The sequence below is a fragment of the Salvelinus alpinus genome, chromosome 2, assembly GCF_045679555.1.
Source record: "Salvelinus alpinus chromosome 2, SLU_Salpinus.1, whole genome shotgun sequence".
NCBI lineage: Eukaryota > Metazoa > Chordata > Actinopteri > Salmoniformes > Salmonidae > Salvelinus > Salvelinus alpinus.
Genome location: NC_092087.1, coordinates 50,404,100 through 50,430,897, shown reverse-complemented (window position 1 = coordinate 50,430,897; position 26,798 = coordinate 50,404,100). Strand labels below are relative to the sequence as shown.

Sequence of the window (26,798 nt, the reverse complement as noted above, 5' to 3'; positions counted from 1 at the left end):
CCCACTTTCAGATTTGTCTCTATTTTTGCATATTTTTGATACTGACTGTTATCCGATCTTCAACCAAAACCTAATATTAGATAAAGGGAACCTGAGTTTATAAATAACACAAAAAAATATACTTATTTTATTTATTTTATTAAGAAAAGTATGCAGTGTTTGGTTTTCGTCAGACATAATGGGACCCATCTGGTCCAAAAAAGTTGACTCACGTTTGCCAAAAAGCACCTGGAAGTACCTGGATGATCATCAAGACTCTTGGAAGAATGTTCTATGGACAGACAAGTTTAAGTATAACTTTTTGGACGACATGGGTCCCATTATGCCTGGTGAAAACCAAACACTGCATTCCACAGTAAGAACCTCATACCAACGGTCAAGCATTGTGGTGGTAGTGTGATGGTTGGGAATGCTTTGCTGCCTCAGGACCTGGACGACTTGCCTTAATAGAAGGAACCCTGAATTCTGCTCTGTATCAAAGAATTCTACAGGGGACTGTCAGGCCATCCGTCTGTGAGCTGAAGCTGAAGCGCAGCTGGGTCATGCAGCAAGACAGTGATCCAAAACACACAATCAGTGTTGTTTTGCCCAGTCAAAATCCAGACCTAATCCCTATTGAGATTATTATTATAGATTTTTTAAATTTAATTAGGCAAGTCAGTTAAGAACAAATTCTTATTTACAATGACGGCCTACCCTGACCAAACCCGGACAACGCTGGGCCAATTGTGCTCCGCCCTATGGGACTCCCAATCATGGCCGGATGTGACGCAGCCTGGATTTGAACCAGGGACTGCAGTGATGCGTCTTGCACTGGGATGCAGTGTCCTTAGACCGCTGCGCCACTCGGGGGCCCAAAGTCCTGCCAGATTTTGTGGTAGGACTTGAAACAAGCAGTTCATGCTTGAAAAACCACACATATTGCTGAGTTAAAGCAGTTCTGCATGCAAGAGTGGGCCAAAATTCCTCCACAGCGCTGTGAGAGACTGATCAACAACTACAGGAAGCTTTTGGTTGCAGTCATTGCAGCTAAAGGTGGCACAACCAGTTATTGAGTGTAAGGGGGCAATTACTTTCACATAGGGAAATTGGGTGTTGTATAACTTTGTTAATTAAATACATAACAAAAAAAGTGATACTTATTTTATTTGTACACTCAGGTTCCCTTTATCTAATATGAGGTTTGGTTGAAGACCTGATAACATTCAGTACCAAAAATATGCAAAAATTTAGAAAATCAGAAAGGGGGCAAGTACTTTTTCATGGCACTGTATGTATTACATTATCTGTTATAGTTGCATGTGCTTAGATGACTGAATTCCTTTCAATATAATTATTCTCTTGTGTCTTGCCAGAATAGTAATATATCCTGTATAAGCTCCATTGCTTTAATTCCAACCCCTATCATCTGTGAAACAAATGCTCATAAAAGTGACACTACCGTTGAGTTAGGTGAAACGATAGGAAAGAAAGGGTGCGCTGATGCCTGTAATAGACTTTTTGCTATAGAAATAAATTAAGTCAAGGGGGAAAAAGACTGATGCTAATACCGCCCTTTGACCTCTCTCTTTTTTTCTCTCTTTCCTTCAGTATTCCAACAAGTCCAGCACACAGAGCCTCAGTGACACGGGCTACTCGTCAGATGGGATATCCGGCTCCATGGGCGAGATCACAGGCCAGATCCAGGAGGATCCGGGGTTGAAGCTGAGTGAACGAGGCCCCTCTAGCCCCTCTGAGATAACCAAGCTGGAGAGCTCCATGCGGCCGCTGCTAGAGTCAAAGTCCAAGGCCGCTGCAGACCAGGGCCGGGGGAGGCCTCACTCTCTGTCCATTGGCCAGGACGAGGAGTACAACTCGGATGGGGAAGTGTCGGACGATCTCAGCTCAAAGCTGCGCCACGACTATGTGGAGGACAGCAGCGAGAGTGGTCTGTCTCCCTTACCGCCCAGGCAGAAGAAGTCCCATAAAGAAATGACAGATGAGGAGTTCATGAGGAGGCAGATCATGGAAATGAGCGCTGACGAGGATGAGATGGAGGAGGAGGAAGGGTACGGCTACCAGAAAACTAAAAACAAAAAGGATTTGGGGAAGGAGAAACGACGCAGCCTCACCCACCATTCCAGTAGTTTTGAAGAGGACACCAAGGGCGCCGATGGTGAAGAAGACGAAGGTATGATGGCTTCCCAAGGAGGCCTGCGGCGGTTTAAGACCATCGAGCTGAACAACTCAGAGCATGACCTCAGAGAGCCAGAGCTGGAGATGGAGAGCCTGACTGGATCACCAGAGGAGCGGTCGAGGGGGGAGTATTCATCCACCCTACCTGCCACCACTCCCAGCTACACCTCCGGCACGTCCCCTACCTCTGTGTCCTCCATGGAGGATGACAGTGACAGCAGCCCCAGCCGCAGGCAGAGACTGGAAGAAGCCAAGCAGCAGAGGAAGGCTCGCCACCGCTCCCATGGCCCACTCCTGCCCACCATCGAGGACTCATCCGAGGAAGACGAGCTGAGGGAGGAAGAGGAGCTTTTGAGAGAGCAGGAGAAGATGAGAGATCTGGACCTGCAGAGAATCCGCAGCACAGCCAGGAAAACTAAGAGAGACAAAGAGGAGCTGAGGGCCCAGAGACGTAGAGAGAGATCCAAGACTCCGCCCAGCAACCTCTCTCCCATCGAGGATGCATCCCCAACAGAGGAGCTGAGACAGGCAGCAGAGATGGAGGAGCTCCACAGATCCTCCTGCTCAGAGTACTCCCCTTCCATGGATTCAGAGGCTGAGGGCTTTGAAATGATGGGCTCCAAGCTCTACAAGTCAGGAAGCCACCACAACCTCCCCACGTTCATGTCTCTCTACTCCCCCACTGAAAAACCTACTGCCACTTCACCGTCTGACAAGACACTTAAAAGTGCAGAGGAGGTTTATGAAGAAATGATGAGGAAAGCAGAGATGCTGCAGCAGCAGCAGCAGCAGCAGGGACAGCCAGGAAGGCCAGGTCAACAACAAGGAAGTCCACAAAGGCAACTGGCTGGGGCACCTCAGCCTGGCAATAAACAACATCTAGACACTGGAGCTTCCCTAACACCTGGCTCCAGCCCCACACAGATCTCTGCACCTGTTTCCTTCTCCTCAAACGACCCACGTGGGTCTGGAAGAGGGATCCCCCAAGGAATCAGTGTGACACAGCATCTATCGAAAGAAACCCAAGACAGGATGAGGACGCAGACTGCCAAAATAGGGGGTGTTATCCCCCCGGCAGCTGGAAGACCAGGTACTCATGGACCAGCACAGGGGGTGCCTCCTCCTGACCCTGGAGTGCCCTCCATCGCATCCTCCCTCTTCTCCTATTTTAAAGGCCCCAGTCCTCCTGTTTCCCCTGCTCCCTCTCCCTCACAGAGCCCCACTCATTCCCCGTCCCCACGACCCACAGGGCCTGGGGTGTCCCCACGACCCACAGGGCCTGGGGTGTCCCCACGACCCACAGGGCCTGGGGTGTCCCCACGACCCACAGGGCCTGGGGTGTCCCTACGACCCACTGGGCCTGGGGGGTCCCCACAACATTCTCAGCCTGGCGCTGGTGGCCCAACCTCCCCAATACCGCCACAACAACATGGAGCCCATACGCCACAAAGATCAGCGTCGCCACGCCTTGCAAGACAACAGTCCTCCTCCGACTCACCAGTAATGGTGATAACTCTGGGCTCTGAGACCACCACCAGTTCTGCCAAGCCTTTAACTGTAAACTCTTCCACTTCGCCCCTGTCCTCGCCAACACAGGGTATACGTCAGCCCATGTATCAGCAACATACTCCTTCAACAAGCTCCCCAACATCCCCACAAATGCACCCACTGCACCAAACCCCTCAACCCGGTTTACAGAGGCCCCAATCTGAGAGGGTTAATATTGGCATGAGCATGACAATGACAACCACAGCCACCACATACAGTCGTGGGTCAATGTCAATGGAAAATATCTCCCTATGTAGAATCTCCAACGTTCCAGGTACCTCTAGGGTCGTGGAGCAGGGCCAAATTCAAATGCATCCGAGTGGACCTGCATCTGTGGTGGACCTGAGAGCACCAATGAAGCCCGCCCCAATCATCATGACTGACCAGGGCATGGATCTAACGTCTCTGGCAACTGATACAAGGAGGTATTCTCTCGATGCTGAACAACCACCCAGCCGCCACACAGCGGTGCAGGACCTGAATGCAGCCATGAACCTGAATGCACAAGAGCAGCCGCATGTGTCTGCGTCCACTCCAACAACAGTCACCGTGGCAGCCTCCATGTTTATATCTCAGCCGAAGGGGCATCCAGTGGTTTACGGAGATCCCCTTCAGAACCGTATGGATCTGGGGCAAGGCATTGGATCAGCAATGTGTCTTACACAAACTAAGACACCCATCACTGACCCGTCCATTCCTAAGATTGACGCATGTCTAGAGGATCTGGGCATCCAGCAGCAGCAGCTCCAGATGCAGCAGCAGAAGCTCCTACAGCAACAACAGCTCCTCGAGCAGCAACTCCAGCAGCACCAGCAGTCCTCTTTCGCTCGCTATAACCTAGCAAACCAGGTCCAGCCGCTGTTGCTGAAGAAAGACCTGGTGGTGAGCCAGACAAGCATTGGCATTGCTCAGCCTGTGGTCAGTGTCAGTGCAATTCCTAGAGTATCTCCCTTACCTCCTCAGCCAGTGTCTGCGGCTCCACCTTCCTCTAACACTCAGCATGACTATTGTCAGGGTGGGCTTGCTTTGGAGTTGAAGAACAAGCCCACGGTCATGAACCTGTCCACGGGAAAGCCCCATGTCATGATGGTCCAACTGGAAGACCGCAATACATCTCAGGTGGCCACAGTGACTCAGCTGGTGAAAGAGCCTCCTCCTCCTCCCCAGGTCCTGGATCTCACTGGTGGACAGATGCAGAAACCAGAGAACCAAGTGGCTTGTTGTGACGTCGTTTACAAGCTACCCTTCGCTGGTAGTTGTGCAGGGAACTTAACTCAGAAAAATCTAACCACTGAACCTTCCCAAGTCACCCTTCCACCCCCTGCCCCACATTACAGTGTAAGCCAGCAGCAACAACAGCAGCAGCAGCAGCAGCAGCAGCAGCAGCAGCAGCAGCAGCAGCAGCAGCAGCAGCAGCAGCAACAACAACAGCAGCAGCAGCAGCAGCAGCAGCAACAGCAGCAGCAGAAACAACAACAACAACAACAACAACAGCAACATCATCATCAACAACAACAACAACCTGGAAATAATGGCTACCAGACATCAAGCATGCAAGGAGCACCAGAGGAGCTTAAACCAATGCAGGGAGTCCCTCCATACCCTATACCCCCTGGAGGGAGACTTCAACCTTCCATGTCTGACACCAACCTGTCTAATGCAGGGCTTCAGTACTATCAGAGGACTGACCCTGGGGACCTGGCCGTGGATCTGAGCACCATGAATCAAACCTACGAAGGAGGATATCTTGGCATGGGTGCGCAGTATGGTTCCTACACAGACTTACGTCATGAAGGAGATGTTACAGGTCCTCCCTTACCCCTGCGAAGATACGGCTCCATGTCCAACATCAACCAAGACTACGGCTATGGTCAGGCAGGTTTACCGGATGCCAACCTGGCACAGTATAGTGCCACCACTGCCAGGGAGATCAGCCGAATGTGTGCAGCTCTGAACTCTATGGATCAGTTCGGTCAACGGTACAGCAACCCTGACATGATGCAGTATGGTGCTGGAAGAGGAGCAGGCCCTGCAGCCAGGCTCAACCTACAGCAAAGTTTAGCATCAATCCGAGCCAACCTACTCTATGGCCCTGACGGTAGGCCCACTGCACACGGCCAAGCCCTAACCAATCTGATCAATGCCAGACAAGCAAGCATACGGGCCTTATATCCATCTGCAATGAGAGGAGCTGATGGCATGACATACTCCACCATCAACAGCCCAATAGCCTCTACCTTGCCAATAACCACCCAGCCTTCCTCTGTTCTGCGACCCATGCCACGAGGAATATACCGACCTTACCCTGCAGGCGTGACTGCTGTACCACTGGCTAGCCTCACCAGGTTGCCTCATGTGACCCCAAGGATGCCTCTGTCTACACAGGGACCTTACGGTTACGCTTCTCCCAACCAGTTTCCTACAACAGCTGGCGTTCCTGGAAATGTACCTGACACAAGCACCTCCACCCAGGAAGCTCCTGTCTACCTTGGGAAGCCTTTGGCAACCGTCGCTGTGCACACAGCTGCAACTTTACCACCGGCCCACCCGGTTTCTCATATGGGTGGACAGAGTGTACAAACTACTGCAATGCCAATTCAGTCTGCAAACCAACAGACCCCCCAAACTCTTATCCAAGCGCAGAAAGTTACGACACACCCCTATACACAAACTCAAATGCAAGCCCAAATCCATCAACAAATGCAGTCCCAAATACAGCAACAAATGCAAACTCAAATGCAACAACAAATACCAACTCAAACTCAAGCTTTATCCCTGACTCAAACCCAGTCCCAGCTAATAACTCAGCCTCAGCCCCAGGCTCTAGTGCAGCATCAGACTCAGCTGCAGCCCCAGACCACACTCCAGGCTGCAGCAGCCAGCACCACTATTGCTACTTCCGTAGACCCAGAGCTAGAAAAAGTAGAAGAGCGTTTGAGACAGCAGCAAGAGCAGATGCTGCAGATGGAGCGAGAGCGTGTGGAGCTGGAGAAACTTCGGCAAATGCGCCTACATGAGGAACTGGAGAGAGACCGCATGGAGCTCCAGAGGCACAGGGAGAAAGAACAGATGCTGGTGCAGCGCGAGATTCAGGAGCTGCAGACCATCAAACAGCAAGTCCTGCATCAGCAGCAATCGGAAAGGGAGACACAGCTGGTCATGCAGAGGGAACAGCTAGCCCAGCAGAGGATGCAACTGGACCAGATTCAGTCGCTGCAGCAGCAGCTCCAGCAGCAGTTGGAGGAGCAGAAGAGACAGAAGACTGCAGTGGTGGAGGCAGCAGCTGCCGCCGCAGCAGCCGAGGCAGCTGCTTCATCGGCAGCAGCAGCTGCTACAGCCACTACTGCTCAAGGGGTAGTAGTTGGAGGAGGAACCCCTCAAGGTTTCATCATCTGTGACCAGAGTGGTAGGGTGATTCAACAGGAGGGCCAAAGTGTGCAGTTCTGGCAACCCCACATGGAAGGGCAGGTGGTCCAAACAGTGGTGACCCCAAGGCCTATACCTAGCTCTGCCTCTGAGATGTCCTTCAGACATAGTGAGGATCAGGCGGAGTCCAGGGTCATGAAGAAGCGGAACTCTATGCCTCGTCTTAGGGACGAAGCAGAGGAGGAGCCAGTGAGGAGGATTGCAGATAGCTGCGTGCAGACGGATGATGAAGATGGTGAGGACAGGTATATGAACCGTAGGGGCAGGAGAACCAGGCGCATCGCCGACTGCAGCGTCCAGACAGACGACGAGGATCAAGCAGAGTGGGAGCAACCGGTTAGGCGCAGGAGATCACGCTTCTCCAAGCACTCAGACTCTAGCGCGGAGGTCAAATCCGACGGAATCTCCAAAGTGTCCTCCTCTAGCATAGCCATTCAGACCACCAATGACTCCTCATGCCAGACTGAGACAGACCAGTTGGGCAGGGTCTCACCTGCAATCCACATCACTGCGGCTGAGACAAACAAGGTGGAGCTACTACACTACATCTCTGCTCCAGAGAGGACCCATAAGGGTGAGAGCTTGGCCTGTCAGACCGAACCAGAAGTCCAGTCTCAGGGGGTGGTGGCCCCTCAGCTCAGCGTCCCCACCACCATCAGCCCATACTCCACCACCATGCAGATGGTAGGCTCCACCCCATCTCCTCCCCAAGGGGTGGCCAAGTTTGAAAGGAGGAAACCCGATCCTCTGGATATCGGCTACCAAGGCCAGCAGCAGAACGAGTCCCCATCTCGCCAGCCTCCCAAGTCTCCTCAGGTGCTGTACTCCCCCGTGTCCCCGCTGTCACCCCATCGGATGCTGGAGACCACCTTCACCTCCCAGGAGAAACTCAACAAGGCGCACGTCACACCCCAGCAGAAAGCCTTCACTGCCGAGTCCCCTCAGCGTCATCAGAGCCTCCCCAGGCCCATCAAGAGTGTGCAGCGCTCCATGTCAGACCCCAAACCCCTCAGCCCCACCTCAGAAGACCCTGCCAAGAACAGGTTCTCACCTTATCATCAGCAGGCCCTCTCCAACAGTCAGGTATGTAATAAGTTGCATTATTATTTCACTTTCACTTCAGTAACATTAAAACCCTGTGAGTCCCCCGGTTGCAAAGATGCAACAGGTCCTACCCTGCAAAAAATATACGAAATATATTCACCTCACCAAATAACAGATTAGAACACACTGTTTTGCAAAGGAGGTCTACAGTATCCTACAGTATCCTCAACAGGACTCTCTGGCGTAGCACCATGGTGTAGCCGGAGGACAGCAATTTTCCGTCCTCTTCTGGGTACATTGACTTCAATACAACACTTAGGAGGTTAATGGTTCTCACCTCCTTCCATGGACTTACCCAGTAATTTTGATGACTTCCGGAGGAATCGGAGCTCTTGCAGCATGAATTGTCCACGCAATCAAAGCATCAGTGAATGAATCTAGTACTGAAAGCATAAGGTACAGATAGATAGCACTCCAGTGCATAAAATGTGTTGAGTAGTTGACTCAAAAAGAGAGAAAGACAGTTGAGCAGTTTTGAACAAATTAATTTCTTAAAAAGTTAAGGAGAAGCAGCAGACACAGAGCCAGCTACAGGGCTTTTTTGAAAGTATTCATTCTCTTAATTCATAATTTTGCCAATTTTTTTTGTGTTACAGCCTGAATTTTAAATTTATTAAATTGAGATTTTGTGTTACTGGCCTACACACAATACCCCATATTTTGGGGTTTTTAGAAATGTTTACAAATTAATTAAAAATGAAAGCTGAAGTGTCTTAACTCAATAAGTATTCAACCCCTTTATTATGGCAATCCTAAATAAGTTCAGGAGTAAACCTTTGCTTAACAAGTCACATACGTTGTATGGACTCATTCTGTGTGCAATAATAGTGTTTAACATGATTTTTGATTGACTACCTCATCTCTGTACCCTACATATATGATTATCTGTAAGGTCCCTCAGTCGAGAACTGCAATTCAAACACAGATTCAACCACAAAGACCAGGGAGGTTTTCCAATGCCTCACAAAGAAGAGCACCTATTGGTAGATGGGTAAAAATGTTCAAAGCAGACATTAGATATCCCTTCGAGCATGGTGAAGTTATTAATTACACTTTGAACGGTGTATCAATAGACCCAGTCACGACAAAGATACACACGTCCTTCCTAACTCAGTTGCAGGAGAGGAAGGAAACCGCTCAGGGATTTCACCATGAGGCCATTTACAGAGTTTAATGACTGTGATAGGAGAAATCTGAGGATGTATCAACAACATTGAAGTTACTTCACAATAATAACCTAAATGACAGAGTGAAAAGGATGCCTGTACAGAATAAAAAAATATTTCAAAACATGCATCCTGTTTGCAATAAGGCACTAAATCTCTATTGCACTCCACATTCCCCTTTCCCACCGGGATAAAAGGAACACCTATGTGAGAATGTTATTCATTGACTACAGCTCAGCGTTCAACACCATAGTTCCCTCAAAGCTCATCAATAAGCTAAGGACCCTGGGACTAAATACCTCCCTCTGCAACTGGATCCTGGACTTCCTGACGGGCCGCCCCCAGGTGGTAAGGGCAGGTAACAACACATCCGCCATGCTGATCCTCAACACAGGGGCCCCTCAAGGGTGCGTGCTCAGTCCCCTCCTGTATTCCCTGTTCACTCATGACTGCACGGCCAGACACAACCATCATTAAGTTTGCAGATGACACAACAGTGGTAGGCCTGATCACCGACAACGACGAGACAGCCTATGGGGAGGAGGTCAGAGACCTGGCTGTGTGGTGCCAGGACAACAGCCTCTCTCTCAACGTGATCAAGACAAAGGAGATGATTGTGGACTACAGGAAAAAGTGGACCGACCACGCCCCCATTCTCATCAATGGGGCTGCAGTGGAGCAGGTTGAGAGCTTCAAGTTCCTTGGTGTCCACATCACCAACAAACTAACATGGTCCAAGCACACCAAGACAGTCTGGAAGAGGGCACGACAAAACCTATTCCCCTACAGGAGGCTGAAAAGATTTGGCATGGGTCCTCAGATCCTCAAAAGGTTCTACAGCTGCACCATCGAGGGCATCCAGACATGTTACATCACTGCCTGTAATGGCAACTGCTCGGCCTCCGACCGCAAGGTACTACAGAGGGTAGTGCGAATGGCCCAGTACATCACTGGGGCCAAGCTTCCTGCCATCCAGGACCTCTATACCATGCGGTGTCGGAGGAAGGCCCTAAAAATTGTCAAAGACTCCAGCCACCCTAGTCATAGAATGTTCTCTCTGCTACCGCATGGCAAGCGGTACCTGAACACCTAATCAAATGGCTACCCAGACTATTTGCATTGCCCCCCCCCCCCCTTTACACCGCTGCTACTCTCTGTTGTTATCATCTATGCATAGTCACTTTAATAACTCTACCTACATGTACATATTACCTCAACTAAACGGTGCCCTCGCACGTTGACTCTGTACCGTTACCCCCCTGTATATAGTCTCGCCATTGTTATATTACTGCTGCTCTTTAATTACTTGTTACTCTTATCTTTTATTCTTATCCATATATTTTTTTAAACTGCACTGTTGGTTAGGGGCTCGTAAGTAAGCATTTCACTGAACAGTCTACACCTGTTGTATTCGCCGCATGTGACTAATAACGTTTTATTTTATTTTATTTAAAGTATAACTGCAAAAGTTGTAGTAAAGAAATCCAACACAACACATCAATAAGTACCACTCTTCATATTTTCAAGCATGGTGATGGCTGCATCATGTTATGCGTATGCTTGTCATCGGCAAGGACTAGGGAGTTTTTTTTAGGATAAAAAGAAAGAGAATAGATTTAAGTACAGGCAAATTCCTAGCGGAAAACCTGGCTCAGTTTGCTGGACAGACACTGGGAGACAAATTAACTTTTCAGCAGGACAATAACCTAAATCACAAGGCCAAATATGCACTGGAGTTGCTTACCAAGACGTCATTGAATGCTCCTGAGTGGCCTAGTTACAGTTTTCACTTAAAATGACTTGAAAATCTATGGCAAGACTTGAAAATGTCTGTCTAGCAATGTTCAACAACCAACTTGACAGAGCTTGAAGAATTAAAATAATAATGTGCAAAATTTGTACAATTCAGGTGTGCAAAGATCTTAGAGACTTACCAATAAAGATTCACAGCTGTAATCACTGCCAAAGCTGATTCTAACATGTATTGACTCAGGGGTGTGAATATTTATTTAAGTTAGATATTTATATTTTTCATTGCTTAAATGTATTGAAACATGTTTTCGCTTTGTCATTATGGGGTATTGTGAGTAAATGGATGAGGACAATAATATATTTAATCCATTTTGAATTCAGGCTGTAACACAGCAACATTTGGAATAAGTGAAGGGGTATGACTACCTTCTGAAGGTACTGTATAGTTCGTAAAAAAAACAACAACACTTTCATAGCTAGCTAATCCAGCTAGCTAATTTAGCCTACTCAAACACCCTGCTCATACAGAGAAGAATGCTATTTATGTTCGCTAGCTGACTAAGTCTATCCAACACTGGAACCTGTCCAAGTCAAGGTAAGCTTTCGGTTGTATTAATTTATTGCCAACGGGGCCCGTCGGTTTAACTGTTAAACTGCTTGCTGTACAATGTACTGGGAAAGGGAAAGGAGGATACCTAGTCAGTTGCACAACTGAATGCATTTAACAAAAATGTTTCCTTTGCATTTAACCTAGCCCCTCTGAATCAGAAAGGTACTGGGGGGCTGCCCTAATCGACATCCACGTCATTGGCCACCCGGGAAGCAGTTGTTGGGGGTTAACTGCCTTGCTCAAAGACATTTATAGTATGATATTATGGGGAATGGGAATAAGATGAATACTAACAGTGTTGGGAAGGGATCACAGCAGTGATTGAATGAGGGTATGAGGCATGAGTTGAGGTGTTCAGAGTCTTGACTTCAGTGCAGGACAGACTCGTTACGGATGGATGTTGTTGGAGAACAGCTCAACTTCCGCTGAGGGCAGGACAGGATTTGACTGGGAGGACAAAAAACTATTACACAATACACTACACAGTTAGACAAAAGAGCTAAGAATGAGTTAATACAATCAAGGAGTAAAATCATTGATATGTGATTGTGTATGTGTGTCTCTGATTGACTACATACAGTAATGACAGAAAATTGACAGGTCTAATCACAGTGCTTGGAGAGGGAACATTCAGTATGCCAGTGGCATGAGACGTGGCTTCAGTTCATGTCAGGAGAGATTCCTCACAAGTTCTCAACTGGCAGCTTCATTAAATAGTACCCGCAAAACACCAGTCTATTTGTCAACAGTGAAGAGGCGACTCCGGGATGCTGGCCTTCTAGGCAGAGTTGCAAAGAAAAAGCCATATCTCAGACTGGCCAATAAAAATAAAACATTAAGATGGGAAAAAGTATACAGACACTGCAGAGGAACTCTGCCTAGTAGACCAGCATCCCGGAGTCGCCTCTTCACTGTTGACAAATAGACTGGTGTTTTGCGGGTACTATTTAATGAAGCTGCAGTTGAGGACTTGTCAGGTGTCTATTTCTCAAACTAGACACGAATGTACTTGTCCTCTTGCTCAGTTGTGCACTGGGGCCTCCCACTCCTCTTTCTATTCTGGTTAGAGCCCGTTTGCTCTGTTCTGTGAAGGGAGTAGTACACAGCGTTGTACGAGATCTCAAGTTTCTTGGCAATTTCTCGCATGGAATAGCCTTAATTTCTCAGAACAAGAATAGACTGACGAGTTTCAGAAGAAAGTTCTTTGTTCCTGGCCATTTTTAGCCTGTAATCGAACCCAAAAATGCTGATGCTCCAGATACTCAACTAGTCTAAAGAAGGCCAGTTTTATTGCTTCTTTAATCAGGACACCAGTTTTCAGCTGTGCTAACATAATTTCAAAAGGGTTTTCTAATGATCAATTAGCCTTTTAAAATGATAAACTTCGATAAGCTAACAACAACATGACATTGGAACACAGGAGTGATGGTTGCTGATAATGGGCCTCTGTACACCTATGTAGATATTCCATTCAAAATCAGCCTTTTCCAGCTACAATAGTCATTTACAACATTAACAATGTCTATCCTGTATTTCTGATCAATTTGATGTTATTTTAATGGACAAAAAATTTGCTTTTCTTTCAAAAACAAGGACATTCTAAGTGACCCCAAACTTTTGAACGGCAGTGTATATATATATATATGACCATAGAGAGCCCTCGCTTCTGTATGGTGTTTAGGTCAGAGTGTGACTGGGGGGGTTATCTAGTTTATAGATTTCTAGGTTGGTGGTTTGTTTTGTTCCCAATTGGAGGCAGCTGGTAATTGTTGCCTCTATTTGGGGATCATATTTAGGTAGGCTTTTTCCCCACCTGCATTTGTGGGATATTGTTTTGTGTTTGTGCATGTGCACCATGTAGTCACGTTTAGTTGTTCGTTTATTGCTATATTTTATTTTGTTTAAGTTTCTCTTTGAATTAAATATGTGGAACTCAACATCCGCTGCGCCTTGGTCCCGTTCTTATGACAGCCGTGACAGAATATCCCACCAACAAAGGACCAAGCAGCGTGAAAATGAGGTAAGGAAGTTTTGGACTTGGGAGGACATGAGAGGACACGATACCCTTCCTTGGCGGGAGTCGCCAAGGAGTATGGAAGGACAGCGACGACACCGGGGACCACGGCCACAGAAACCCCAAGATTTTTTTTTTTGGGGGGGGGGGCACATGGAGCTGGCTGTCGAGCAGCGGAGAGTGCCAGAGCCTGTTTTGGAGTCGGAGGAGGAATTTGATGAAAGATTCCGGAGAGAGGTGGTAGCGATGAGTGCTGCCATACAGGCGTGCTGAAGAGCGTGACACCAGTCCGGTGCCATCTGCACCGGTTTCACGCATCTGGCCTCCAGTGCGCCTTCCCAGTCCGGTACGTCCTGTGTTAGCTTCCCGCACTTGCCCTGAAGTGTGTGTCACCAGTCCGGTGCCACTTGTGCCGGATCCACGCATCAGGTCTCCAGTGCGCCTCCCCTGTCCGGTACGTCCTGTGCCCGCTCCCCGCACTCTCCCTGAAGTGCGTGTCACCAGTCCGGTACCACCTGTGCCGGCTCCACGCACTAGGCCTCCACGCACAGGCCACGGCGTCCAGTCCTGCTCCATGGCCGGAGCCTTCTTCTGCGCCGGTGCCCAGTCCAGGCACGGCGTCCAGTCCCGCTCCAAGGCCGGAGCCTTCCTCTGCGCCGGTGCCCAGTCCAGGCGTCCAGTTACGCTCCATGGCAGGAGCCTTCCTCTGCGCCAGTGCCCAGTCCAGGCACGGCGTCCAGTCCCGCTCCAAGGCCGGAGCCTTCCACTGCGCCGGTGCCCAGTCCAGGCACGGCGTCCAGTCCCGCTCCATGGCAGGAGCCTTCCTCTGCGTCGGGGCCCAGTCCAGGCACGGCGTTCAGTCCAGCTCCATGGCAGGAGCCTTCCTCTGCGTCGGGGCCCAGTCCAGGCACGGCGTCCAGTCCCGCTCCATGGCAGGAGCCTTCCTCTGCGTCGGGGCCCAGTCCAGGTACGGCGTTCAGTCCCGCTCCATGGCAGGAGCCTTCCTCTGCGTCGGGGCCCAGTCCAGGCACGGCGTCCAGTCCCGCTCCATGGCAGGAGCCTTCCTCTGCGTCGGGGCCCAGTCCAGGCACGGCATTCAGTCCAGCTCCAAGGCCGGTCCAAGGCCGGAACCTTCCTCTGTGCCGATGCCCAGTCCAGGCACGGCGGCCAACTCAGCTCCATGGCCGGAGCCTTCCTCGGCGCCGGTTCCCAGTCCGGGTGCGGCATCCAACCCAGCTCCATGGCCGGGGTCCTCCTCTGCGCCGATGCCCAGTCCGGGCACGGCGTTCTACCCGGCTCCATAGCCGGACCCGTGGTCTGGGTGGGGGCAAAGACCCGCACCGGAGCCGCCACAGACACTAGTCACCCCCCTACCCTCCCCATTTGGTTTCAGGTTTTGCGGCCGGAGTCCGTACCTTTGGGGGGGGGGGTACTTCTCCATGCATCGCGCCGACAGAGATGAACACCTCTCTGGGACAAAGAAAGACGGGGGTGTATGCTTTATGATTAAAGACTCATGGTGTAATCATAACAACATACAGGAACTCAAGTCCCTCTGCTCACCCGATCTAGAATTCCATCCATTTTACCTACCAAGAGAATTCTCGTCAGTTATAGTCACATCTGTGTACATTCCCCCTCAAGCAGACACCAAGACAGCCATCAAGGAACTTCACTGGATTGTATGCAAAATGGAAACCATACATCCTGAGGCTGCATTTATTGCAGCTGGGGGATTTTAACAAAGCAAAATTGAGAACAAGTATACCTAAACTCTATGTGCATGCGCAATACCCTCGACCATTGCTACTCTAACTTCCGCGATGCATACAAAGCCCTTCCCCGCCCTCCCTTCGACAAATCTGACCACGACGCCATCTTGCTCCTTCCGTCTTATAGGCAGAAACTCAAACAGGATGTAACAGTGACGAGAACCATTCAAAGCTGGTCCGACCAATTGGAAGCCATGCTTCAAGATTTCTTTTGATCACGCGGACTGGAATATGTTCCGGTCAGCCTCAGAGAACAACATCGACCTATACGCTGTCTCGGTGAGTGTGTTTATAATGAAGTGCATTGGAGACGTTGTACCCACTGTGACTATTAAAACCTACCCTGGCTGGATGACGGCATTCGCACAAAACTGAAAGCGCTATCCACCGCGTTTAAACATGGAAAGAGGTCTGGGAATATGTCTGAATATAAACAGTGTAGCTATTCCCTCAAACAAGCAAAATGCCAGTACAGGGACAAGGTGGAGTTGCATTTCAACGGCTCAGACACAAGACGTATGTGGCAGGGTCTACAGGAAATCACAGACTACAAAAATAAATCCGGCCATGTCACGGACACCGACGTTACGCTTCCAGACAAACTAAACACCTCCTTTTCCCTCTTTGCGGATAATACAGTGGTACCGTCGTGGCCCGCTAACAAGGACTGCCCCCCCCCTCCTTCTCCGTGGCTGATGTGAGTAAAACAGTTAAACGTGTTAACCCTCGCAAGGCTGCTGGCCCAGACGGCATCCCTAGCCACGTCCTCTAAGCATGCGCAGACCAGCTGGCTGGAGTGTTTACGGACATATTCAATCACTCTCTATCCCAGTCTGTTGTCCCCACATGCTTCAAGATGGCTACCATTGTTCCTGTACCCAAGAAGGTAAAGATAAATGAACTAAATGACTACCGCCCCTTAGCACTCACTTCTTTCATCATGAAGTGCTTTGAGAGACTAGTCAAGGATCATATCACCTCCACCTTACCGGCCACCCTAGGCCCACTTCAGTTTACATACCGCCCCAACAGGTCCACAGACGACGCAATCGCCATCACACTGCACACTGCCCTATCCCTGGACAAAATGAATACATATGTAAGAATGATGTTAATTGACTACAGCTCAGCATCTAACACCAATGTACTCTCCAAGTTCATCATCAAGCTGGAGGCCCTAGGTCTCAAGCTGGAGGCCCTGGACTTTCTGACGGGCCGCCCCCCAGGTGGTGAAGGTAGGAAACAACATCTCCACTTCGCTGACCCTCAACACTGGGGCCCCACAAGGGTGCGTGCTCAGCCCCCTCCTGTTCTCCCTGTTCACCCACAACTGCGTGGCCATAGATGCCTCCAACTCAATCATCAAGTTTGCAGATGACACAACAGTAGTGGGCTTGATTACCAACAATGATGAGACAGCCTACAGGGAGGAGGTGAGGGCACTCAGAGTGTGGTGTCAGGAAAACAACCTCTCACTCAACATCTGTTACGTTCCCCAGTTTCTGTGTTGTAGTTTGTATTTGAGTGTGTGTGTTTCAGGAGATGGCTTCCTGGAATTTCTCCCCAAGCAGCTGATTGGTCGGCCCCAATGGATGATTGGAGAGCTGACCCCACCCCCTCGTCAAGATACAGCTGTCTCTAATTACCATTGCCACCTGAAGCTATAAAAGCCAGTGTTCTGTTCAGAGAAGGCAGTAAGAGAGAGAGAGATCATAGGCAGGCTGGGATCCTTGCTGGAGAATTAGATTGTGATATAATGTTGGTCGTGAGTATGTACTATGTTAGTTGTTGTTGGTAGCAGCTTTGCTATGTTCTGTGTTTGTTGCTTTGTCAGAGCTTCTTTAGTGACCTGAGTTAGTTTTCTCAGTTTTGTTGTGAAGTAGATTGTTTGTTATTCTGTTTCACTTGTTCCCAGGGGGGAAGGGGAAGGCACTTTGGGAGTGCTTAGGCAAGAGGCCCGCGGGCATACATATACCCGTAGTATATTCAATGTCTAGGCACACTAGGTAAGACCTGGGCGGACCACCCCCTTGTATTTTGGTTAGGGCACCAGGTGGTGTTAAGTGGGTAGGCAGGTTAGATAGGAGAGGGGGAGCTTTGACATTTACTTTCTTTGCTTTGGTTCCGTCCAGCCCCTTTTCCCCATATTACCGTGTAAAGGAAATAAATCCTAGTGAACGGTCAATTCTGCCTTTTTGTCATCCTTACTCGCACCTACAGTCCATACCTCTTTCGCTTCACGGAGAGTTGAGTTGTAGCAGGGTGTTGCGTTCCCTCTTTTCAGAGGCGTGCGTAACATAATGGGGGCTCATCCGGGATTCCATTAAACCCACCGGACCCTGCTGCTCTGAGCTCTCTCTGGTTAGTGATTGAGGTGTGATGGTAGGTTGTGAGTTTGGATGACATGTTTAGTTTGTGTGTTCAGTAGATTGTTGTGTACAAGATGGCTGCAGAGGGAGCACCCCCCTATCCACATCGAAGGGACAGCAGTGGAGAAGGTGGAAAGTTTTAAGTTCCTCGGCGTACACATCACAGACGAACTGAAATGGTCCACTCACACAGACAGTGTGGTGAAGAAGGCGCAACAGTGCCTCTTCAACCTCAGGAGGCTTAAGAAATTTGGTTTGTCACCCAAAACCCTGACAAACTTTTACAGATGCACAATTGAGCGCATCCTGTTGGCCTGTATCACAGCCTGGTATGGCAACTGCACCGCCCTCAATCGCAAGGCTCTCCAGAGGGTGGTGCGGTCTGCACAACGCATCACCGGGGGCAAACTCCCTGCCCTCCATGACACCTACAGCACCCGATGTCACAGGAAGGCCAAAAAGATCGTCAAGGACATCAACCACCCGAGCCACTGCCTGTTCACACCGCTACCACCCAGAAGGCGAGGTCAGTACAGGTGCATCAAACCTGGGACTGAGAGACTGAAAAACAGCTTCTATCTCAAGGCCATCAGACTGATAAACAGCAATCACTAACTCAGAGAGGCTGCTGTCTACATTTAGACCAAATCACTGGCCACTTGAATAAATGGATTACTAGTCACTTTATACAATGCACTCTAAATAATGCCACTTTAATAATGTTTACATAACTTATATTACTCATATCACATGTATATACTGTGTTTTATACCATCTATTGCACCTTGCCTATGCCACTCGGCCATTGTTCATCCATATGCTTACATGCACATATTCTCATTCACCCCTTTAGATTTGTGTGTATTAGGTAGTTGTTGGGGAATTGTTAGATTACTTGTTAGATGTTACTTCACTGTCGGAACTAGAAGCACAAGCATTTCGCTACACTCGCATTAACATCTGCTAACCATGTGTATGTGACAAATACGATTTGATTTTGATTTGATTATTAGTAGCCAACAGTTGATCAGACAGAAAAATTGTCTCATTTTCATTCAGTACAGCATGTCAGATCTCTAATATTTCGGTGTAGACTAGGCTGCTGCAACATTTATGTGATGAGTTTTTGCTTGTGTCTCTCCAGAGTGATCATGTGTTATCACTTTTGCTAAATAAATATCAGAGGAAAGTAGAAAGCCTACTTGAGCGGGTGCAAAGAAATGCACTGCGTCAACCTCTATTTTTTAATCTCACTTCCCAAGCGAAAAAAAGTATATTTCAATATATTACAACTATACTAATGTATACTTAAATATACAAAACATTTGAATAATATACGAGATGTTTTTTTCTAGTATATCTGAAGGAGGCTGATACTTGGCCACAAGTCGATCTTCCAGCAAGACAATAACCCCAAGCACACATTAAAATCCACAAAGAAATGGTTAATTGACCACAGCTTTTTTGGCGCAGAATTATTATTATTATATATACACTGCTCAAAAAAATAAAGGAAACACTAAAATAACACATCCTAGATCTGAATGAATGAAATATTCTTATTTATTTATTTTTTTTATAATATGTTTATTATTTTCCAATAAAAATAAAGTAAAAAAGACAGCAATACAAACAATGACATTCATTGTACTGTTGAATGGGATGGCCAGTTTAGAGGACAAAACAAAAGTTAACTCACACATACACAAAATAAAACAAAATCCTATTAGGTGGTACATGTATAAGAAGACAGCATATAGTCATTACAAGCAGTGTAGTTCAGCCAAAAATAAATATTGAGTGGAGTACAGCACAGAGTAGCAGCAGATCGTCAGCCCAGTTATGAAGCGGGGCTAGACCATTTATCCAGTATCGGCTGCCATATTTTGTAAAACAATGGACTTCTATTGGAGGTGTTGTATCGAATCTTTTCCATATGTATTACATTCCCTAAATCCCGTAACCACATTTCAAAGGTAGGTACAGTCTCCAATTTCCAAAATTGCAATATGAGCCTTTTGGCTAATAGAGTACACAGAGAGACAGCTTTCCCTTCCTGGTTATTCCCATCAACTGTACCAAACAGAGCGATCAATGGGTCTGGGGCTAGAACTCTATCAAAGGCCTTAGATAAGTAATCAAAAATGAGAGCCCAGTAAGCATGTAATTTAGGGCATGTCCAGAATAAGTGGGTCAACGTCCCCTCATCCTGCTTGCACCTCTCACACAGTGGTGAGGTGTCCGGGAATATTTTATGCAGTTTTACTTTTGAGTAGTGTAACCTGTGTATCACCTTAAACTGTACAAGGTTGTGTCTGGCATTCACTGAACTGTGGTTTATATTCCTGAGAGCTTCTATCCAGTCCTCATTTGAGATTTCTGAACCAAGTTCTTGTTCCCAAGCCCTTTTAATGGTGTCTGTGGATACCTCTATGTGGGCCTGTAGCACATCATACAGTCTAGAGACCGACCCTTTTGAATGGGGTTTGACAAGTATCAAGCTATCTAATGTAGGACTATTGGGCTTAATGCCATACTGTGGGATATGTGTCCTTAAGAAATTCCTGATTTGGAGGTATCTGAAAAAATGTGTTGTTGGCATGTTGAACTTTGCCTGTAATTGTTGAAATGAAGCTAACTGACCATCTATGTATAAATTACCAATTGTTGTGAGCCCCTTCTCCCTCCACTGTGAAAACACCACATCATCCAATGCAGGGTGGAAAGCATGATTCAGGCTAATCGGGCTGTCTATGTAAACAGTGGGTATGTTAAGAAAATCCCTAATCTGTTTCCAGATCCTAAGCGTATGACAAATGACTGGATTGGAGTCATAAGTGGGTTTTTTCACATATGATGGGCTATTAACAAGTGCAGGGAGTGAGGAACGTTGACAGGAGGCCTGCTCGATCAAAAGCCATGAAGGCATATCCTTCTGTCTCATCGCAGGTAAACTTTCCCTCCAGAAAGACACAATGTTCAGATTAGCAGCCCAATAATACAGTTTAAAGTGAGGAAGGCCAAAGCCCCCCTCTATCTTGTACTTGCATAAATGCTTCTTTGAAATTCTGGCTGCCTTGTTATCCCATAAAAATGGAGTTACTATTGAATCCAGTTTCTTAAAATAGCTTTGTGGTATGAAATTGGGTAGACATTGGAAGAGGTAAAGAAACCTGGGTAGGACAACCATTTTAATAGCGTTTATACGACCGACCAAGGAAATAGGCAGAGTTTTCCAGAAATCTATATTTTGTTTAAGCTGATATATTTTCATGTCCCAATTCACTTTCAATAGCTGGTCAAGGTCTCTTGTCACTACAATGCCAAGGCTTGTGAACTTGTCCCTCACTGTTCTAAACGGGGTAGATTGCAGAAATTGCATATCCACAGGCCGTGATATTGGCATCAACTCACTTTTTTGCCAGTTTATCTTGTAGCCAGAGAAGGAGCCGAATGTGTTTATCAAGTTAAGTAATGGTGGAATAGAAGTTTTAGGCTTAGACAAAAACAAAAGAACATCGTCTGCATATAGGGAAATTTTGTGCTGTGTGTCTTTTATTTTAACAGAAGCTATATCGGCACATGCCCGAATGCGAGTAGCAAGGGGTTCCATGGCTATAGCGAAGAGAGCAGGCGAAATAGGGCACCCCTGTCGGCACCCCTTGAACAGGCGGAATGACTGCGACATTTCCTGATTGGTCACAACGGACGCCATTGGGTGTGCATAAATAATTCTTATCCAATTAATAAATTCCTTTCCAAATCCGAAATGCTCCAGAACCGACATCATATACTTCCACTCAATCTGATCAAACGCCTTCTCTGCATCAAGAGCTATTACCACTGCCTCAACTTTATGATCATGATACATTACGTTGAAAAGGCGTCTCAAATTGTAGTATATATGTCGGCCCGGGATAAAACCTGTCTGGTCAGGGTGTATGATGTCGGAAATATATTTTTTCAATCGGTTTGCCAATATCTTTGTCAACACCTTGTTTTCTATGGGGAGTAACGACACGGGGCGATACGACGACATCTCCATGGAATCTCTATCTTTTTTCAAGATCAGGGCTATTGTAGCCTCATACAGTGTTTGCGGGAGTTTGGTATTTTCTTTGGATTGTTGAAACATTCGCAGCATAAGTGGAGATAGACTAGCGCAGTACTTCTTATAGAATTCTATTACATATCCATCGGGCCCAGGGGCCTTGCTGTTTGGAAATTGTGCTATCGCTGTGTTAATTTCATCTAAGGTTATCCCTGCATCGAGTGCGGCAGCTGCCCCCCTGTCTAGTTTAGGAAGTTCACATTCAGCGAGAAAGCGTTCCATAGTTTGTGGATCAGTAGCATCGCATTTTGATTGGTATAGCTCTGAGTAAAACTGCGCAAAGCATTTATTAATGTCCTGCGGATCTGTTACTATTTTACCCTTCTTGTCTTTTATTTTGTGAATAGCTCTAGATGCTTGTACCTGCCTTAGCTGTCTTGCTAATAATTTATGTGGTTTGTCCCCCAGTTCAAAATAACTTTGTTGCGTTCTAGCAAGTAAAGAGCCCACCCGTTTCGAAAGGATGGTATTGTATTCATACTTTAACTTTGTGATCTTCTCAAGGACTGTATACGAGGAATTTGTCCTAAAAACGTTCTCCTGTTCCCCTAACTCTCTTTCAATTTCTCTCAGCCTAGTATTGGCACGTTTCTTCCTCTCTGATGTATAAGAAATAATGTAACCTCTAATCACCGCCTTTAGAGATTCCCAAAGGGTGGAGTCGTCAACATCCCCCGTGTCGTTAGTACTGAGGAAAAAGGCAATCTGCTCCTTCAAATACTGACAAAAAGCCTCATCTTTCAACAGGTATGCGTCTAAGCGCCACGATCGCCGACCTGTCGACATATTGTCGAGTTTCAGCACCATGGACAGAGGAGAGTGGTCCGTAATTAGAATGGGGTGATAGGTAACCGACTCAGCTGCTGAAATTAGTTTGGAGTCCAACAAAAAATAGTCAATTCTGGAATATGATTTATGAACTGATGAAAAGAAAGAATAATCCCTGTCTGTTGGGTGCGTCAGTCTCCAAATATCGACAATGTTAAGGTTTGTCATCAATGTATTTAGACAGACACTGGCATTTGATTGTTGAAGTGACCTTGATAGCTGTTTATCTAAAAGAGGATCTAACGTACAGTTAAAGTCACCTCCAACAATAACACTTGTATCCGAGATATTTGGTATGGCCTTAAATACCCTTTGAAAAAATAATGGATCATCGAAGTTGGGTCCATATAAATTGACCAAGGTTATTGGTTTTGAATTCAGTGTACCAGCCACAATAATATACCGACCATTAGGATCTGAAATCGAGGTTGAGTAAACAAAAGGAATGTTTTTCCTTATCAGGATTGCTACCCCTCTCGCTTTTGCATCAAAGTTAGACTGGTATATCTGACCGATCCAGCCGACTCGTAGCTTGGCCTGCGCGGAGCGTTTAATATGAGTTTCTTGAAGAAGCACTATGTCAGCACCCAGTGATTTAAGATGAGAAAAAACCTTAGCTCGTTTCACGACATGCCCTAATCCATTACAGTTCCAGCTGACTATCTTTATTCCACCTGGTCTACTCTGTGCTCGGTCACTATGTGGCATTTCTTATTTTAAAGCAAATTGCTGCTGTCAAACAAAACCCTGAAGAAAAACGTCCCGCCGTGCGGGAGCTTGTCATGCCACCTGCACTAATAAACGTGAACATAAAACACAGACCCCATCCCCCCTCCCGTCCCTCCACCCGTCCCTTTACTGAGTGACTTCCCCAAACGAAGCGCTCCTTGACTAACACACAAACCTTAGGGTGTCTAGACATAAAGCTTGAACTAACTCGTCGTCTATAGATGCTCCGCATATAAACTAATATTAAATAACACTTAACTTAACTCTCACGTTAGGGGGTGAGTGGCGTTAAAACATGACATGCCAAACAATGCTATATTAGCCACAACATCTCACCTATCATATAAGTCCCAATTTCTGATCTTCTGATCGAAAAGACATAGGCCGGAAATTCAATTCACACACATTCCTGGCCTGTATTTGGCCATTTAGCCTGCTGGCACAGCCGTTCTGTATCCTCAGCCGGGGAGCTTGCTTGTCAAGAACAGATCGGCCTCTTTTGCGTTGTCAAACGTACGTGTTGATCCCTCGACTGTCACCTTAAACCGGGCTGGGAAGAGGAATCCATATCGGATGTTGGCCGCCCTGCATTTGTTGCGTACCTCATCATACTCTTTCCGTTGGTTCCTCACCTCCAAGGTAAGATCTGGGTAGAAAGACACCCTGGCTCCGTTGTAGTTAAGGGGGAACTTTTGACTAGCCAGCTTGAGGATGAGATCCCTGGTGTGGGGATAGTGCAGCCTTACAATGAATGGCCTTGGTGGCCCGCCCTTGGCCGGCTTCGTTGCCTGTGCTCTGTGTGCGCGGTCGATCAGGATGGCCGTTTTGAAGTGTTCACTCCCCAGCAATGCCGGTATCAGCTCCGAGACAAATTCAGTGGGTTTCCCTTTCTCAGTGTCCTCCTGGATCCCACATATTCGGATGTTCTGGCGTCTTGAATGCGACTCGAGCATTTCCAGTCGGGCCTTCAGGGTTTTGTTGTCATTTTTGAACGTTGCGCACTGTTTCTCTATGTCCTGTAGCCTGGCCTCGTGATCGATTGTCGTCTGCTCAACCTCGTGCACCCTTCCCTTAGTTGCCTTCACAGTTTCGGCCAAAGTCCCAATACTCTTTGAGATATCAGCCAACCTTGTGTCCACCTTCTTGCTTAGTGCGTTTATGGCAGCCAGTATGTCACTTTGAGTAGGTTCTGTGGGGAACTCTTGGAAGCTAGCCTCTTCAGCTAGCTCCTCGTGGGTCGGCGACGTTGAAATTGGTTCGTTGTCTATCTCATTCCAATTATCTTGTTTAGCGCCCCCTTTTTTGTTGCCTTTTCCTTTTTTCATATTTGTTTGAAGTTATAGGTTGTGAGAGGTTAAGATAAATATTAATTTGTTTCAAAATTGAGCGGAGCTCTAGCAATGCACGTCTACTCCATAGCACGCTCTCTAGCGCCCCCCGAAATATTCTTATTAAATACTTTTTTCTTTACATAGTTGAATGTGCTGACAACAAAATCACACAAAAATGATCAATGTAAATCAAATTTATCAACCCATGGAGGTTTGGATTTGGAGTCACACTCAAAATTAAAGTGGATAACCACACTACAGGCTGATCCAACTTTGATGTAATGTCCTTAAAACAAGTCAAAATTAGGCTCAGTAGTGTGTGTGGCCTCCACGTGCCTGTATGACCTCCCTACAACGCCTGGGCATGCTCCTGATGAGGTGGCGGCCCGCCAACTCACAGACTGACCCGCCACAGACTGGCCCGCCAACTCCTGGACAGTCTGTGGTGCAACGTGGCGTTGGTGGATGGAGCGAGACATGATGTCCCAGATGTGCTCAATTGGATTCAGGTCTGGGGAACGGGCGGTCCATAGCATCAATGCCTTCCTCTTGCAGGAACTGCTGACACACTCCAGCCACATGAGGTCTAGCATTGTCTTGCATTAGGAGGAACCCAGGGCCAACCGCACCAGCATATGGTCTCACAAGGGGTCTGAGGATCTCATCTCGGTACCTAATGGCAGTCAGGCTACCTCTGGCGAGCACATGGAGGGCTGTGCGGCCCCCCAAAGAAATGCCACCCCACACCATGACTGACCCACCGCCAAACCGGTCATGCTGGAGGATGTTGCAGGCAGCAGAACGTTCTCCACGGCGTCTCCAGACTCTGTCATGTCTGTCACATGTGCTCATGTGCTCAATGTGAACCTGCTTTCATCTGTGAAGAGCACAGGGTGCCAGTGGCGAATATGCCAATCTTGGTGTTCTCTGGCAAATGCCAAACGTCCTGCACGGTGTTGGGCTGTAAGCACAACCCCCACCTGTGGACGTCGGGCCCTCATACCACCCTCATGGAGTCTGTTTCTGACCGTTTGAGCAGACACATGCACATTTGTGGCCTGCTGGAGGTCATTTTGCAGCGCTCTGGCAGTGCTCCACCTGCTCATCCTTGCACAAAGGCGGAGGTAGCGATCCTGCTGCTGGGTTGTTGCCCTCCTACGGCCTCCTCCACGTCTCCTGATGTACTGGCCTGTCTCCTGGTAGCGCCTCCATGCTCTGGACACTACGCTGACAGACACAGCAAACCTTCTTGCCACAGCTCGCATTGATGTGCCATCCTGGATGAGCTGCACTACCTGAGCCACTTGTGTGGGTTGTAGACTCCATCTCATGCTACCACTAGAGTGAAAGCACCGCCAGCATTCAAAAGTGACCAAAACATCAGCCAGGTAGCATAGGAACTGAGAAGTGGTCTGTGGTCACCACCTGCAGAACCACTCCTTTATTGGGGGTGTCTTGCTAATTGCCTATAATTTCCACCTTTTGTCTATTCCATTTGCACAACAGCATGTGAAATTTATTGTCAATCAGTGTTGCTTTCTAAGTGGACAGTTTGATTTCACAGAAGTGTGATTGACTTGGAGTTACATTGTGTTAAGTGTTCCCTTTATTTTTTTTAACAGTGTATATATTTTTTCTCTCTATTTTAATGAACACGATGGGAGACAGAGAGCTGGTTTCAAGCGCAGGGAGCAGCAGGTGTTTATTTGTAAAGGACCACAGGAGGAGGCAGGTAGCTGGGTCCAGGGGCAGGCAGAAGGTCATACACAGGAGGAGGCAGGTAGCTGGGTCCAGGGGCAGGCAGAAGGTCATACACAGGAGGAGGCAGGTAGCTGGGTCCAGGGGCAGGCAGAAGGTCATACA

General features: G+C 47.7%; 1 protein-coding gene across 2 annotated transcripts in view; it reads left to right on the top strand.

Moving 5' to 3' along the window:
* Nucleotides 1-26,798, top strand: part of LOC139542924 (protein bassoon-like) — a 125,775-nt gene that overhangs the window by 81,807 nt on the left and 17,170 nt on the right. For both annotated transcript variants that reach the window (XM_071348914.1, XM_071348924.1), the window contains exon 5: nucleotides 1,591-8,232. In XM_071348914.1, the coding sequence (XP_071205015.1) occupies nucleotides 1,591-8,232 (6,642 nt within the window). The remainder of the gene's footprint in view (nucleotides 1-1,590; nucleotides 8,233-26,798) is intronic.